The sequence below is a fragment of the Crassostrea angulata genome, chromosome 10, assembly GCF_025612915.1.
Source record: "Crassostrea angulata isolate pt1a10 chromosome 10, ASM2561291v2, whole genome shotgun sequence".
Lineage (NCBI taxonomy): Eukaryota > Metazoa > Mollusca > Bivalvia > Ostreida > Ostreidae > Magallana > Magallana angulata.
The window spans coordinates 9224898-9242384 of NC_069120.1; the positions used below are offsets into that span (position 1 = coordinate 9224898).

Genomic DNA, 17487 nt, shown 5'->3' on the forward strand with positions numbered 1-17487 from the left:
CGGTTATTCAACTGATTTTCTTTATGTAGAGTTTTAAGGAGTTGTTCCCCTTTGCATGATGAGGTTAGTGTGGTAATGTTCCAAGCTCGTCAAAGTTTGCTGCGCATTAAAATTCGAGCTTTTATCACATGGAACTGCATGTGCATGTGCATGAGAGACACATTTACGGCGGTGTATTCTTGTTGCGGGACACAACATTGAAAAAAAAAGTATGGCGAGCTTTATGTAAATAATGAGGTGCTGTATATTTTATGCAATATATCACTGTCGTTTCATACACCTGTGGAAATGTTTAGCATTTTAAGAGAACAGAATGCATAATTGAACAGTAAGTTTGAAACACACGCCGTGTTAGGTGCATTGTTTTGGGGGTTGCTACTCTCTTTATCTCCATTGACGCCTCGCGGGAAATCGCTTTCTACTGCTGCCATGGTGTGCTGTAAATAAGAAAACTGTTTGCATTCCTCTAAAAAAAAATAATTCAAGGTTTACTCCTAGATTTTCTTTTTCAACTTTTTTATCCAGATGTCGCGGGGAGAGTTAATTAAATTTGAATTTCATAAATTTACATATTTTTAAAATTGTCCTTCGGCCCAAATCGAGCTATGTGGTATTTTCGATGATTAATGAAGTTTGTGTAATAAAAATAGCCAGCATCTTCGAATTGGTATTTGCTCTTAATAGAATATGATATAGATTTAATTCAAACGCTTCAGGGAAATTGTTTGACATGCATGGTGTTAGGTAATTTTAAAATTATAAAAAATGAATATATTAACGTCAGAAAAAGGGAAACGCAAAGTGGGTGAAAGACCCTGCTCGTCGCAATTCTCGACAAGTCATTATTTTTGTGTGTTTATTGAAAGTTTTTCATCGTACGCATTACTATATATGTATTTGTTTATGCTTGGAAACCGGGGTAAACAAAAATACGACGTTCGTGACATTCTTGGTGATAACATACTACGATTCAAATGTAGAGGTCAGATTAGAAATCCCTGGAAGCTTACATCAGTAGCCTGGGATAGCCGTGATGTAACACCATGGTGTAACTCCAGTACAATTAGAATGTCGCTGTTACTTAAAAGAGGTACTGAAGTTGAATCTAAATGTTCTGCAGTGCAGTTCATGAAAAAAAATCATTATTTTAAAGAACACCGCTTAACAGACAGACATACAGATATTGGTCTCGAAAAGAATATTTTAGAAAATAGTATATGATGTTTGTATTACGAAGTTTCACAATTTTATTTTAAATCAAACTAATAAAATGAAACAGTACCTATTGTATATATAATACAGATACATGTACATGCATTACATACTTCATTTAAATAAAAAAAAAACGCGCATCATTTACTGTGACACGTTCGATATCGTGAAATTGTTGATTTCAATTTTTGATCAGTCACTTCCACTGAAATGACTAACGCACCAGAACCTTCAATTTCCTGTACTATTTTTGTTTGTTTATATTTGTTATTTTCAATGACTAATGTAAACACTTTAGTGATGAATTCAGTGATATAAATACTTTTTCAGATATACTATAGTATTTAAATCGATTTTCTGTCTGACTCTTTAAAATATATCTTTGTGTTTCTGATTACAAACATTGCTGGTGTATGGGTTGCCGGTATTGGTCCGTATCAGCTAGCGTGGATAAGGTCTGTTTGATATGATGGTTAAACACATAATGACAAAACCAATTGCTCGTTTTCTCCTTATATATAGTCAGTTATAAATAGAACCAGGGGAAAATTGGCCGGTCTTCATTTTTTATTCTAGTATTTCCTTTTGAAGCGACACTTCCTCATATTGCAGAGCTGTTATAGAACGAACTCGTTGAAACCGCTGTCAGCTTAGTCAAAAGGACTTGACATCCATGAATTGATTTAATTTGACATTCAGAATTACGCTCATCTTGTAGCAATAACAGTCACCGGTTCTAATTAGAACGGATTACAAAAGTTCATTATCATTTTAACGTCAGATAGTAAAATATGATGCTCAGAAACGTGAGCTTATTAATATAGGAAGTTATTCCGGTCCTGAAACACTGCAACTGTTAGTCTCTGAGGTTTCATTTCGTCACTACGTTTACAAAGATGTTATATTCTCCGAACAGTGACGCTATTTATAGATAATTGTTTTATAGGTACACTATTGAAAGTTTATTGTCTTTAATTATTTCACAACAATATTTTTATCAATTTCAAATTCTGTTAGCGGGGAAATCCCCCGAATGAGAGTTCTTGAGTTTCGGAAGTTTGTATTTCCTCAGAGAAGATAATTTGATCACATCCAAGAGAATCATGAGTATTATTAGAAAACTATATAAAAATTGGTCAAGTATTTTTTGGAAATATTCTTAACATGCATTATCGAAGAATGTTAATTTGGTTTTAATATCGCAGCGATTTAAGAATATTTTTCTCCAGTAATATAGATAATATATGTTTGTATGTTAATTCACCAATCAAAGTCCCAACGGGTGGGGTGGGGGTTATTTATTAAAAACAATAATATAATTGTAATTATGAATAATAATGGATTAATCAAGTTCAGATCTATACGTTTTAAACTTTTTCAAGTATATTTAAACGTTAGCAAAATCAAACTGAATGCACTGGTGATGATATTGTATAATATTTTCATTGATTTACGCTACCTATTGTAGAACGTGTCACACAAACCTACATTTCAGCCATCCGTCACTGACAGATCTATCACAGATCGAGATACCATCACTTTTAATGACAGAATTCTCGCTGTTGACCTCAATATTTGTAAACTCGGTACTCCTGGAATTCGCTGCGAGGCGCTTTTGAAAAGTCTAAAATTTTATTGACCCAGATGATCTTAATTTTATTGACCTGGTTTAAGGGCTTAGATTTAGGCCCGCTTATCGTGATATTGATGCTCCCGCGACAATGCGAGTGGATTAGCATTACCAAGTCTTCGTCTGTGTGTAAACATTCAGACCCCTAGTTTCTTCTCTGGGATGAAACGACAAAATAGAAAAATCTTGGTATCGCTTTGTTCCATATTTTGATACTCTTATGCCACCGTTGTCAAAATAGGACTTCCCTCGATGGCCCATATATAACGGTACACGGGATCGTTCCATCCACCTTTTATGATGTAACAATTAGTGATCATCCACCTACATAATTTTATTCAGCATGTGACGTAATAGTAGGAGAAATCTTGGACCAAGATTTGAAAAATTCCATTCATGGGCTGGTTACATAATTTTAAATATTTTACGACACTTTAAAAAACATTGCCCTCTTCCTAGACCCTCTAATCCATTAGTAACTAGAAAACTGTTTGTAAACATCGCTTGCATTTTTTAACCCTCTTCTCAACATTCAGTACCAACTTTCTCATTAATAATTTCCGAAAGTGTTTGATTTTATGCAATAAAGTGCAAGGTCGTGTGTTTGTATTCACTACGCCGATAACGACGAACTCAGGCGGTGTGGGAGTTAAAATCGATGGCCGCTCACAAGGGGGCTCGTAAAACCTTTGAACCAAATTTAAACTTATTGAGGACTACATGATATATGAATCCCATTTATCTTAAAAGATTCTTAAAGGCTTTCACTAAAACTGCGAAACGGAGCCCAACTTTGCAATGTCACAGGATTCTACGCTCTTTTCATTTCTTTTGAAGGGTTTTTAGAGTCTCAACGCATTTGATTTGGTTTGATAATTCAAATAATGTGATGTAAAAAAAAAACTAAAATGAAAAAAATAGAATGTGCGTAATATGTTGTAGGAGTCAGATTTAAAAAAAAAAAATGTCAAGAGCCATGAGTTGTTCAACAACCTGTTTACAAGGACCTGACTATTTTAAGTCATAAAAAGCCCATTTTATCGACTCCCTCACATCCATGAGAGGTTTTACAAGGCTTATAAACTGAAAATTTTACTTTTATCAGACCTGACCGAAATTTGATGGGTTTTTTCCTTTGACAGGAGAGACAAAGAGTCAACACGAATTGTCTCGTCCACAAGTTGATGTAATTAAACAACATGTTAGCGTTGATAAATAATATCTTTGAACTTACTATCATTTCATTTTTATTCTTTAGTAAAATGATTAATAAGGGCACTATTGTAGATTTAGTACTCAATACAAATATACTATTTTCTTTTCTGTTTTAAAATGATGGAAATTCAAAATTTGCATTAAAGCCACATTTTAAAAATATATTAACAATCCATAGTATAGAAGATAACGTGCACAATGAACAAAAAAAATAGATTGATGCTTTAACTTTGTTTCATAATACCGGGTTAAAAAAAGTCTTTGTCATGCACTTGTTGAATCCACCAAGAAACCAAAGAAATGATGGATCTCTATTTCCTATGAATTACTTCTTTCTGCCTCATAGATCAGCGATGTTCAAATTTTCTGTGAGCTGACCTAAATCTCATCCATCATATGTTCTTTATTCATAATATGTACCTGAATATATATATTCACGTATTATACCTTTTCTTCTGTCGGCGTAATTCATTTACATGTTTACCGCTTTTTAATCTAATTTTTAAAAAACCTCTTTCTCGTTTTTATATTAAATGGGATTTGTTAATTTGCTTTTTAATTAATGTTTTCTTTCACACCAAACGCTGTTAAATATATCGCCAATGCCCACAGTATGTTAAATTTTGCATTTTAAATCTTTTTATTTTGATACTAAAAAGCAAATAAATTAATGTACCGATAAACAAAAAAAAAAAAACAAACCCTAATTTTATTCTAAAACAAAATTTAATTGAGTGTGCATTATTTTTGAAGACGATCTTTATCATACACAGGCATTCAAGTTCATCCGGATTTTATTTGATAGAAGTTTTTAAAGTTAATTAACTTTGAATACAGCATTAATCATCATAGGAACTAGTGCCGTGTATCTGGTGCAGGTAATTAATTCTTTGGATACAAATATCCGATCAACGAACGAACGGAGCGGGGTATCGCTGATCTAGCTATGATATCATGCTGCTGATGCACACATAGATATACTAAAGGTTACCAATATCTACCTGAAATTTAAGAAGGTGTGAAATAAATCAGATCGAATTTAACAATAGCGTCCAAACCAAACATATGGAAAATTAATATGTCGATCGTTTAATGCCACAGCGAAAGAAAAGCCTAATTTAAAGAGAAGGTTATCGGGTGGGACAGCCAATGGAGCGAAGTAGGTTATTGTTCTGTGCACATTTCACCTGCATTTTGAAGGCAAAGATAATATCGTGTATATAACAATGAATTGGCTACTTATGTATATATGTTTGTAACAATATGATCACCAGATGGTGTCTCGTTTGATGAGTTTGATTGGCAAACTGATGGCAGATAGTAACAGACCCGGATTTCTGATGAAACGCTTTGTAACTAAATATTTCATGCTTCCGTTCTTAGCAATTGAACAAATATTCAGATTGCAAGAAGGCATTGTTTCGTCTAACTTTTGTATGTTGTCCAAATGGGGATTCCATTACACAGAACGTGGATATATCATTTCGTTTGATTGACACTTTCCTGTCTAATTTGTGCTCTTTACAAATGAGTTGTATGTCTTATTAAATTCTTCTCAATTTCTTTTCTAATTTCTCTGCTTCGAACAATACTGAACTTAAGTATGGTAAATTTAAAGCCGTCAGTCGTTTGACAGGGCTTTGATGAATTTGATAACAGGCCTTCTCCTGTTTAGAAATCGTACGTATAAATATTTCGATTGTTCTTTATATTTGCGTACAATTTTATTTGGGAATAAGTTTTTATTGTGCTGTTAATGAGGGCCGTGCCATCGGAATGATTACGAGCGCCAATCTGATACACATCATGTAGCTCGTACTAACTAAAATGGCAATCTAGCTATCTTCAAAGAGCCCAATATTCTTTTGAAAGAGTAAACTAACACTGTTACCCAATATTTGTATTGAACAAAAAACCGTATCATTAACCCCGCTTATATCAATCTTCTAGCGTCAGAAAATTGGGGTCGGGGTTCATTATTTTTCATTCCAGACCAAATTTTGGCACCGATTGTTTTTCATTTTCGAATAAAACGGAGGTTTGTTTTGTTGAGAAACTTTGGGAAAATAGCAATGGGTATATATACAGTATAAACCTCTAGATGTAATCTTTGATATCGCTTCAACTATTCACAGATGAAAACACCCACCCTTTATAAATGCGGAAAAAGAAACTAAAAACTGAGAATTTCTACTATTTGCAACATTTGTCACAATTAGAAAATGTTGTTTCTCTTTAAGGAGTAAATAATGACTCCATAGTGATATAAATTTAATTAATGTAGATGTTGTTAAATTCGCGCGAGTTTACGCGGTGAGCAGACGGCCCTCGGTGGAAGGAATGTTTGCGGTTTTGTTGTAGGAGGACGATGGCGGGTCATTTGTTGACGTTCTGACAGACAATTCGACCATCGAGGAGGAAATCTTTAGAAAAGACCGATTTCCGGCAGCCCTTAAATACTAAACTACACGAAAATGGCGCCCTCAGATTTATCCCAAATGACAAAATTTAATCTGACTTAATATTATTTAAAGCAAATTTCAAATATTTTTCATTCTTTTAAAATTAAAAAGGTTACTTTTTAGTACATTGACTTGTTATTTCTACGCAAAAAATCATGATAAATTATTTCATTGAACTATAATTGAATTTCATTTCAATGTTTCTAGAATTTAAAGTAAAATGTAAAGTACAACAACGCTTCGTCTATTCTTAGTGCGGACGTATGTACATGTACGTTCACGGATATTTTATTTATAGTATAAGTAAATCAGTCACTGGGTCTCTTAAAGGTCAAACAATGATCGAATGGTCATTCAATTATGCAACTCTGGGTGCACCACGAGTTCTTATTCTATCTAATTTTAGGTCTATAATTTCTGTGCAATTTTAAAATAATTGTAATACACCTAATGTATACATAAACTAGTTAAGTTGAGTTGATAATACAAAAAGACTCAATAAATTAGGTAAATTTCTGTTACAGGTTGTGAATTAAGATGTTGTAATTGCAAGCATAATATCAAAGTGTAAGATATACATTGATGTACTTAATTCAACTTCTCTAACCTGTCCACTCACCAACTGTAATCTATAGAGTGTTTATACGATGTATGTTATGTTATTTGTATTCGGATGAGTTGTACAACTTAAAGAAATAAATTGAAATGAGACACGTTTAAGTTTGGGTGGGGATTATATTCCAGTAAATATATGGGAAAATCTGGTACTTAGAAAATAAAAACTAATTTATCATATATATAGCTGTAAATTTCATGTTGATTTAATTACAAAGGTCATCTTTATGTTCATTCACATGCAAGTCAATTATCTAATACCAAGAACTATAAGCGGAAGTGTACGAATATAGTATTGTATATGAACTCTGTACGAATTAAATCCAAAATACGCGCGGATGTATCTACATGTCTATCCTTTACGTTTCTCATTCACTGAGTCTCAACGGAGTCAAGAAAAGGTGAAACGATGTTTTACAGGTCAAGGAATTATGCAATTCTTGGTACATGTATATCATTTTTTTTTCGGGGGAAATCTTTCTTCAGATTTCGCCGGAAAAAAGCTGTTCATGTTTATCTCTTTTTCCTGCAAACGGTGTCTGTACTCCCCATGTCACGTGATGCGCGTGCGTCTGCTCCCGTGCGATCATCACTCACGGGTGACGTGTTGGTGGGACGCGTTTGTTTTAGCGGTAAAAATATGTCAGCTCTGTCACCAAAGAACACTGTCCCCTTCATCTCGGAAAAATCAAAAAGAACTTAATAAATGGGTGGCTGCAATGTAATTAATAACCCTCTCTTATTCACAGCGTTTATTGTTCGGCGGGGTTGTTCAACTTTAGAACTGCGAAGAATTCATCTCGAGTTGTTGTCAGGGACAGTATACTAGTTTCCATACATGTATATAATAAGTTAAATAATATCTAGATGGAATTCAATAAGATATGCACTTTTCAGCATTCACCTGATATTTAAAAATCGATCCAATTACCGACGTTAAAAAAAGACAGTATAATCGATGTTTTTCGCATCGCAAAATTTTCAGGACATTTAAGCAATGCCACTTCATAACAAAAGCGTAATTTTATTGCAATCAATGAATTTCATTGTGAATTTGGTGAGATATCCGATATCTGATAACGGTGCAGTGAGGGTTCGTACATGAGTGCATGTTGAAGTGAAAAGCAGGCCAGCAAACCACGTGGTTGATAAGTTTTGCCATCTATTTTTGTCCACGTATAAATATGAAGTCTGATTCAGAATCCAGAGCAGTTTCAATGCAATCGTCGCAGAAACAGGATATCATAAACTGGTTTTGGCGTGCATTTGATCACTCCCTGTGCCATATCTATCTGATATCAGAAAAAAAAAATTATTGATGTGTAGATCAAGTTTATGACCATGTAAAAGAAAGATATATTTTAACTTTTAATGAGAATCTTGAATAATGGAAAGTCCAATGCAAGTTTGAATTCGGTATTTTCGCATTTATAAAATTAAATCTATTATAATGCCATAGGTGTTGAAAGGTTAGCTGTGATTTTACACCACTTGTCCAGCCACGAGGCTCAAAAGTGAGTCATCAAGCCATCAAATTAATAATTAATAATAAAAATGCCACCCAAAATTTGCCTACCAACCATAATTTACATGTCACCCACGCTTCAGTAAATAGTTGTGAATGACCGTTCGTAAACTTTTTATTAATCATCGAAACCTATTCTTCATAAATATGAGTAATAAACGGGACATAATGTGTTGATGACCAGGTCCCATCACCCAGGGACCCCGCTATCTTCACACTTCCGATGTACAGTTACTTTTAGATAACATATGCCCCCTGTCTGATCTAGCTATCAGCAAACCCGAGGCAAGTATTACAGAGAGACTTTACCTGTTTCATGTCACAAAAACTCAATTAAATCTTAATTAAGAAGGCTAGATAAAGACATTAAAGTGACTTCAGATCTGGCTGTATTTACTATGGTGGTCTGTTTCTGATATCTCCATCTTCTTTGTTCTTCTTTGTAAGGACCTTTACAGTAGAATAGTTGAATAGAAGCTACTATTTGCTTTCAGATAAACAACATAGTTGATGATTATCTGAATGTCAAAATAACAACATGGTTGTATAGGAACCTAGACAAAACATTAATTAATTAAATAATTAATGAGATGATTCATTAAATTCGGATGTCCTTGATTGGTTATGTTGATTAAATTCATAGAGATTATCCATTCAGACACCAAGGACGAGGGACGGTTGTAAACTTTGGGTGTCAATATTTTACAGCTCTGCACAGGTGTTACTAAAAATTCGAAAGTCCTATAAAATAACATTTCTCACAAAATAACTCCCACTCGATTTAAGCCAAGGTGCACCGGAATAATCATTTTGTTGTTTATTAAGAACCTTCATTCAGCATAGTTTATGAACCTGTCCTTCGAAAGAAAATTTCCTTCATATGTTAAATAAGACTACGTCAATGATATAGAATTACACAACATACGCGACAGAATTCACGGTAGCACGAATTTCTCTACAGATATAAAATTTCCAAAATTTAGATAATTTGCCGTGTGTACTCATTTTACTCTGGTCACGCAATACACCCCTTTGTAGATTATTGCTTAATTGCCGTCGTTTTCAGCATTTAGACAAGCATAGATTATTTGATGACGACAAACCCCAGATTAATCAATGCTTGATCTTAGTTTTTTGAAAATAACAAAATGAATATGTGCAAGTCAGAATTCAAACTATATGATTTAAAAACTCCTGACACAAGCAAGCAATGAGAAATAATTTAAATAATTGTTTACATATTGTTTATCCTGACAAAAACAAGCAATAAGAAATAATTTTAAATAATTGTTTACAAATTGTCTATCGACGCACATCGGAGTAAAATTTTTGATTTCCTCTGAGACAAGTGAGAAAATGCCGATACAAACCTTCGATACCGTTTGTCCTGATTTTCAGCCGTTTATAAGAAATTTCTGAACGGTCAATGAATTCAGCACTTGTTTTATCTATACATATAATATTTATATTTATGTTTTCATATAAACATAATCCAAAGCTGCTTTGGTACTTACGCTGCAAAACTTTTAAAAGTTCAATTCATACATGTATATTGTTTTCTTCTCAACGCACTCGAGTTTTTCATTAGTAAACTCACTACTGATGACAGATTTCTATCATTTCCAAAAGGTGTAAAAATTGTAACCAGCATATAGAACTCTTTATGTAGTAATGAAAGATAGGATACGTCATTTTTGATATTTCAGAATCACAAATTAAACATGAAATACTGTTTAACGACAATAAATCTAATCATGATGAGAAAAGGAATTCTCTTTTTTATCCTGTATTTTTAATTTGCGCACCAAAAATCTAGCATTTTTTCATACTGTTGGATACAATGAAATTATATTTCATCTGTTGAAAATACCGTAATTTTGTACATGTAGATATTAGAAATTTAAAAGTTAAAATTAATTTGTATATACTGATACAATTAGTTTAATACATAAAGGGCATTAATTTTATTTTATAACTGCGATATCTGCTTGTGTTTGACTTATCAATGCGGAATCTATCAACTTCTTTTTTCCTAATATAGTCTTAAAACTATATTGTGCTGTCTTATTCCATTTAATACTGAATATGAAGTTGCGCTTAAATCTACAATATGGATTGCAATGGTGAAGGGTGAACATGTAAAACCATCTTGTTCCCTTGAGCACCTTACTTGAATTGAATATATAAGCAATATGTAGCTGCTAAATAATCCAAATATGTCTTGTGCTTATTTGATTATATTCAAATTCTTAAAATTCAATTATCAATTGTCGAAAAGAGTATTATATTTATTGACATTTATTATAGTTTACTTAAAAAATCTGACAAACTATACAGTCGTACGGGGTGCTTGCCAAATGATATTTTTGCACAAAGATCAACTATGCTAAAAATAATACACGTGATAACTCAATCTCACTATGCTTTTTTTTTTAAACAAAAGACACATTTAATATAACACAATCAATATGAAAAAGAATAAGAGAAAAAAAGCAGGTGCGTGAACTCAGTTTCCCCGTTCGTCAAAACACCAAGCTCTTCAAACTCATAGCGAGTAAAATAGGACTGACCATTGCCCCGTTCGGACACCCTAGGATGCCCTTTGGTCAGCTGTAAATTTGACGGACTCTTGTCACATTGGGACTGGCACGGGCTGTTTTACAACAAAAGCTGGTCATTTATTATCACCCTCATCATGTATAAAGACGCTGCTGACATGTCTAATTGTTTGATGAGTGGGGCACACTTAATCTATGATTATAATGAATTTTCTAATTTGCTACGACAACCAATTAATGTCCAGCGAAAAGTTCCGCGAAAATTTACTCCGCTGGACTTTGCACGAGAATGCCAGTTTGCAATATTCGGCAAAACACAAAGAAAATAGGATTGCTTAGTGCTGCAAAGTATTTCTACTGGAGGACATTGAGGATTTTATTTTAACGTTTTCTCTATTGTTAAAATATCTTGATTTTATGCATTCAGTAAAATAATTTAAAAACAAAACTCTGTCTCTTTTGATTAATAATTCTACAAGTAGTGCAAAACTTGATGAACTGGTAAAATGAAAGTGTTTTCTTTTGCCAATTTTCGCAAATTTTGTGTACATGCATGTCTAAATAAAGCTTCTATCTGAAACTGATGTATACTTTACATGTCCAAGTCAGGAAAACAGCGTTTGATGTCAGTCCTAAGAAGTCTAGCGAAAGACATATATATAGAACATAAATAGTCCCATCTCCAACCAAACTGGCGATAAATCTGACCAATTTGTAACGTGGAGACACGCTTCTGTTTAGTCTTTGTTAAACGATTGTCTTGGGAACATTTAGACAAACAAATACCTCGGCATCCGGAATACCCGACCGAAACTTTGTACAGTTTATTTGCATATGTTGACGGTATGCCCGGAACGTAGCAGCCTGCCATCGTACCGTAGTAAGCCATTGACGTCAATGAAACGACCAGACCAGCTACCCCGTCTTCGCCAGGAATGTTCAAATAACCCTCAAAGAGAGGGGGTCATATCGGGGGAGTACTCTAAGTGTTTGAGTTGTGGTTTAGAGTATTGATTCTGCTATCAAATTTGTAAACCCAGATCTTAACCAGTAAATCACTCTCGGAAGCTAGCGTTTTCTGCTTGTTGTAGGAGGATCACGCCAGAGTGCCCCTGAATGGCAATGTCTCCGCAATAAGGTGCAGAAGTTGACTCATTTTGTTTACCCTCTTTTTTGCATGCACGATGCAATTTATCTTTTCCCACACTATTGCATTGCAATTGGGAGTTACCTTGAGAAAAAAAATATTGTATTCATTACTTGCGTTAATTATTACTAGTATCTAACAGTATGTAACATCCCGATGGCTATGACCAAATAAAATAAATTTTAAAAATGATGAATAGATAATGAATAACACATTGCATTATATTGTTTTACAAACAATTTACATAAAGTTTGTGAATCCAAATACATGTCCAGATGTTCTTAGCAAGCCTGCAAGTTGATGGATATTATCATACTATAATAATGATAAAGTCTTCTATTTAGACAGGATGGCACAATTAGTGACAAAGTACTAGTTTACATTGTGGTCCTGTACAAAACATATGTACAACAATAAGTATAAGACACATAGATAAATAATGCAGATAAAATATACACACTCATCAATAAATATTACTACAACTACAAATTTTATAAATGCACTTTTCGCTTGGCTTATATTTCTTAGCTTATATTTCTACAACAATTAAACATTTTCCTAAATAAACGAAAACATAAACGCTGATAAGAGCAAAATTAATGGCATAACGGCTCTACATGTTATAGAGCCGTTTCCAGAGACTCGATATTAATGAAATTCATATATGCAAACCAAATTACAAAAGTGTGAATGAATTTTACTAGTGTCGTGTCGACAGGTTTTTTCGTGACAATTTTATTCAGTTCACGGCTTTCAGGTCAGCACCAAAGTGTCATCATAAAACCATTAGACGATTTATAAAAGACATATATTTAAAAATATTTAAACATATTCTGTGTTCATCAGCTCAGATGAAGACAAACCTAAATTGCAGATTCCGTCCCTCATTTTCCCAAGTACATGTATCTGTATTTCTTACGGAAACAAATCTATATCTTCTTTTTGATTTGATAATTTCACGCACCTGGAGATGACCTACTAAACTAGTTTCAATGATGGTGTAGAATTTGTATTGACAATCCATGACCACTCACAACGAAGCAATCTTGGACGTGTTTAGAATCAAGGATTAAACAGCACGGCTGGACAAAAGTGCATAAGGATATTACATATTACATTCACATTTATTCTAATTTGCATTTCAACTAAAAGTACTTCAGACGTTTGGTTAAGAGAAGAAACTACCATCTCTACATAGTGCAAATATATGGAAGTAAATTTATTGGTTTAAAAACTATTTACATTAAATGCAAAATTAGTTGCATGTACTTGTAATGTTGCGTTATAAACTTGAAAGTATCATATACATACTGGTACATATATATTTTTTAAAGCCATTACAAAAAATAAAGTAGAAACCTGGTGTTAGGCAATATTACACACCAGTCTAAAATATTTTTTTTTCGTAACAGTGTATCTCGTCTGATTAATGTATGTTCCCGTGCTGTTTCATGTAACTGACCAATCCGTATTATGTCAGGTGAAAATTTATTGTCCGCGCAACAAGTTTGAGACATAAGTATTGTTTTGTTAATAATACATGACATTCAATAAAGTTACAATGACCCCCAGATAAGTACGCTAGTTATCGTCTGTTGCAGTATCGTACCAAATTATGTAGATCAGATGCCAGCACTGGGCATGCATGTTCACGCGATGAGCTACATACCGCATATAATACAGTGTATTCATCAAACAAAGCGTTTATATACTGCACTATATTTAGCAAACTATAATTAGCGGCTAGTGATGCTTGAAGAAGAAAAAAAACTTAGTGCAAGTTTGCGACAATTGCCGATTGCATACGAATGAATGTCCGGAAATCGAACATCCACTCGGGTCTACACGTAATCGGTATCGCTCAGTTCCGTCTATCATTTTCCGGGTCAGTGACAGCGATATGCACTCTAGTTTCATTTTACCTACACTTAATGCAAAATTAAAAAGAATGATTAAATGTGATAAGATACGGAGAAATGAATGTTTCGGTGGGTTTGATATGAAACAGAATGCCAGCGTGCTGTGTTACACACAGACCAGGCCGTGTTTGTTGTGGATGTGGGACGTTCGGTCGTGACAACACGCATCTTACTTCTGACGATACCGCGAACGCTCATGCCGTTTTATATAGGTCTCTAAAAATAGACGAATTTTGCCGAATTCTGATTGGTAGTTGGGCCTCGGACTTTTTAAATGGCGTGTATTTTTGGATAGGTATATAGATGTAACTTTGCTTATTGTACTTCATTCTGTAGTAATCCGATCAGAGCATAATACACTGTAATCGACGGCAAGAGATACACAAAATTTTGTTTACATTGAGTAACATCCACTATGATCAACGTGGATAGTTTGTTAGAGTCCGGTGTCGGCTACTCTCAAGGAATTAACTCACCTATCAATGAAAATATTGACATGCAATCGGTAAGTACTACAAAAATCAATTTATTTTTATTTTTTCATTAACTTTTAAAAAACTTTTTTGCAAATTATAGACAAAGAGGAAAAATGTACTTGGCTCTAAGCGAGTCTGTATGGTCACACTTTTATTAGAAACGTGTATGACCAAGAGCCGCAAGAAGTCAGAAGCTTAGTGTACTTAAGTTCTGAAACAAATGAGCTTAATGGATACTTACGCGGTTTTTCCATCTTTTTGTAATAATTAATGTCTCAAAATTAGAAGCATCGCAAATCGGATCACCTAGCTGTGATGTATAGTTGCACTGTATCTAATCGCATTCTCTATAAAGGTTGCTACACGACAGTTTATTGCAGTTGTATTTTTTCCTTTGAGCGATGGAGTTCAAAGAAAAAAGTGAAGAAAATTTATTTGATTTTTCCGCCTTTCTCTTAAATTTGGATTCCTTGAAATTCATAGATCAGGTAAAATTTGCTACCTGTATTATCTCAGCAACAGAGAAATGATGCATAAGATACAGTGCCCGTGCAAACAGTTGATATGATGTCTAATCTATAACTTTAGCCATGTTGTTTAATTTTCTTTTACTTTATTACAGGGTTGGCATGACATTGAAAGCTTATCCATGATGTACCAAGACAACACTCCATACGAAAATGGAATGCTGCAGGCTCTTGACCAAATGAGAGCAGCCAACATGTCCGGGAAACACGAAATCTCCGATGTTGCTGGAAACCGTTCTCCGTGCGAGCAGAGGGAGACTTATGATGAACTCCTTGATTATGACTTTATTCTCGCAAATACCGTGGAAAGCCAGAGTTTATATTCTGAGGACAATTGTTTGAAAATTAAACAGGAGCAATCTCAGTCCAATATGATTGGTGGAGACGCGTTACCAGACTTTCATTCCACCTTCCTAGATATTCCTGATATTAAATTTGACAATGATGTGAACAATAGTCTACCAAATGAAATGGAAACCATGAAAATGGACTTCAACAAATACATTGTTCCAAAACAAGAATTCGGACACGCAACTGTTTCTAGTTCTTGTGCATCTTACATGGGCAACAAATCGCCTGTGATGACAATGTCCCGCTTAACCTGCAATGTCACGCCAGTATCCCCGCAGCACCAACAGATGCATTATCCAGTCAACATTCCTAGCAATATGTCCCCACCATCATCTCCAGAAATGCAAAACGATCTCCCAAAATACCGCGCACCTCTTCAGATGCTGCAACAGCAGCAACAAAGTCACTTCCACCGCATGGCTCCACAGCAAATCCACCCTCTCCAAAACCAGCAGTACCTGATGAACACCAATCCATACATGCCAAAAATGCAACAACAGCACATGTTGCAAGTCCCACACCAGATGATCACACCACCGTCATCACCGCAACTTGTTGACCTGTTGCTGCCACCGCCAACTGTTGATTCAACCGCCGCTCAACCAAAGAAGCGAGGCCGACGAACCTGGGGCCGAAAACGCCAGACAAGCCACACCTGCACGCACCCCGGCTGTAACAAAACGTACACCAAAAGTTCCCATCTCAAGGCGCATTTGCGAACACACACAGGTGAAAAACCATACGCATGCACATGGAAAGGCTGTGGATGGAAGTTCGCGCGATCTGACGAACTTACAAGGCATTACAGGAAACACACTGGCGATCGCCCCTTCCAATGCCATCTCTGCGAGAGAGCCTTCTCAAGGAGTGACCATTTGTCCCTGCACATGAAACGCCACATATAGACACGAGCCGATGTGCAAATCGTCTTGCTTGAAGCAATACTGTTCCATAGGAATTGTTGGAAGAAGACGAAACCTTTTCAATAATTTGACTACAAACAAAAAATTGCTATTCAAAGTTTGAAAAAAGCAATATGCAACATTTTAGCATACTTGTAGTCAGAAGGTTATGTCTTCAGTCGTATTTTTTCCGGAAGTCAGGCTGGACCGTTTCGGATTTTACGACACTGCGAGGGCTGTTCGCCCCGAGTGGCCCCTGAGCAGAGAGAGACGAAGGGTTAAAGCTATATAGATATTTGAACTGTTTTGTAAAAACACAAGTATTTGAAACAGTTGTTCCTTTGATAGAGTATAGCATATTATCGCAGCTATGCAACTGCCACCAACCTACTAATAACTCACTGTACCTTTGTATTAAGTTTACTTACTGGCAGCGAAAGTATTGTAATTATCAATCAAAAGTGCAATTTTTATTTTTGCCTTTTGTGCCTAGTTTGCACGTTTGAACGACTGGTTTCGGATGAAATTACTGTAGATCTTTTATGATCACTTTGTATACGAAAAATATTTATATATATACTCGAAACTATGATTTTCAACGAAGAGCCTATTGAGATTTTAGAAAATGTGCTTGATAATTAATATTCTTAAAAAGAATCTACGGAATAATTGTGTTCATTAATTTGCTTCCTTACAATAATAGCAGGTTAGGTATTGAAGAAAACCGTTTGATTGTTATTATGTGTTGGTGCTTATATATTATATTATCTGATTCACTGTTAATTTATTTTGTTGTACATGTAACATACACACTAGTCAATTATTCTAATATTGTTATACTGAGAGTGCCATGTTGGATGCCCAGCGGGCCTGGGCTGGTTGTGTCACATAAAATTATATACTGTTATTTATTTTGATGGTACGAAATAAAATATATTGAAACTAAAA

At 34.6% G+C, this 17487-nt stretch overlaps 1 protein-coding gene across 1 annotated transcript; it reads left to right on the forward strand.

The window, feature by feature from the left end:
• The first annotated feature begins 14594 nt into the window (after positions 1–14594).
• On the forward strand, positions 14595–17487 carry LOC128165486 (Krueppel-like factor 3). The gene is made up of 2 exons (XM_052830091.1): positions 14595–14788; positions 15382–17487. The coding sequence occupies exons 1-2, from the start codon at positions 14699–14701 to the stop codon at positions 16540–16542; spliced, it is 1251 nt and encodes a 416-aa protein (XP_052686051.1). The 5' UTR covers positions 14595–14698; the 3' UTR covers positions 16543–17487.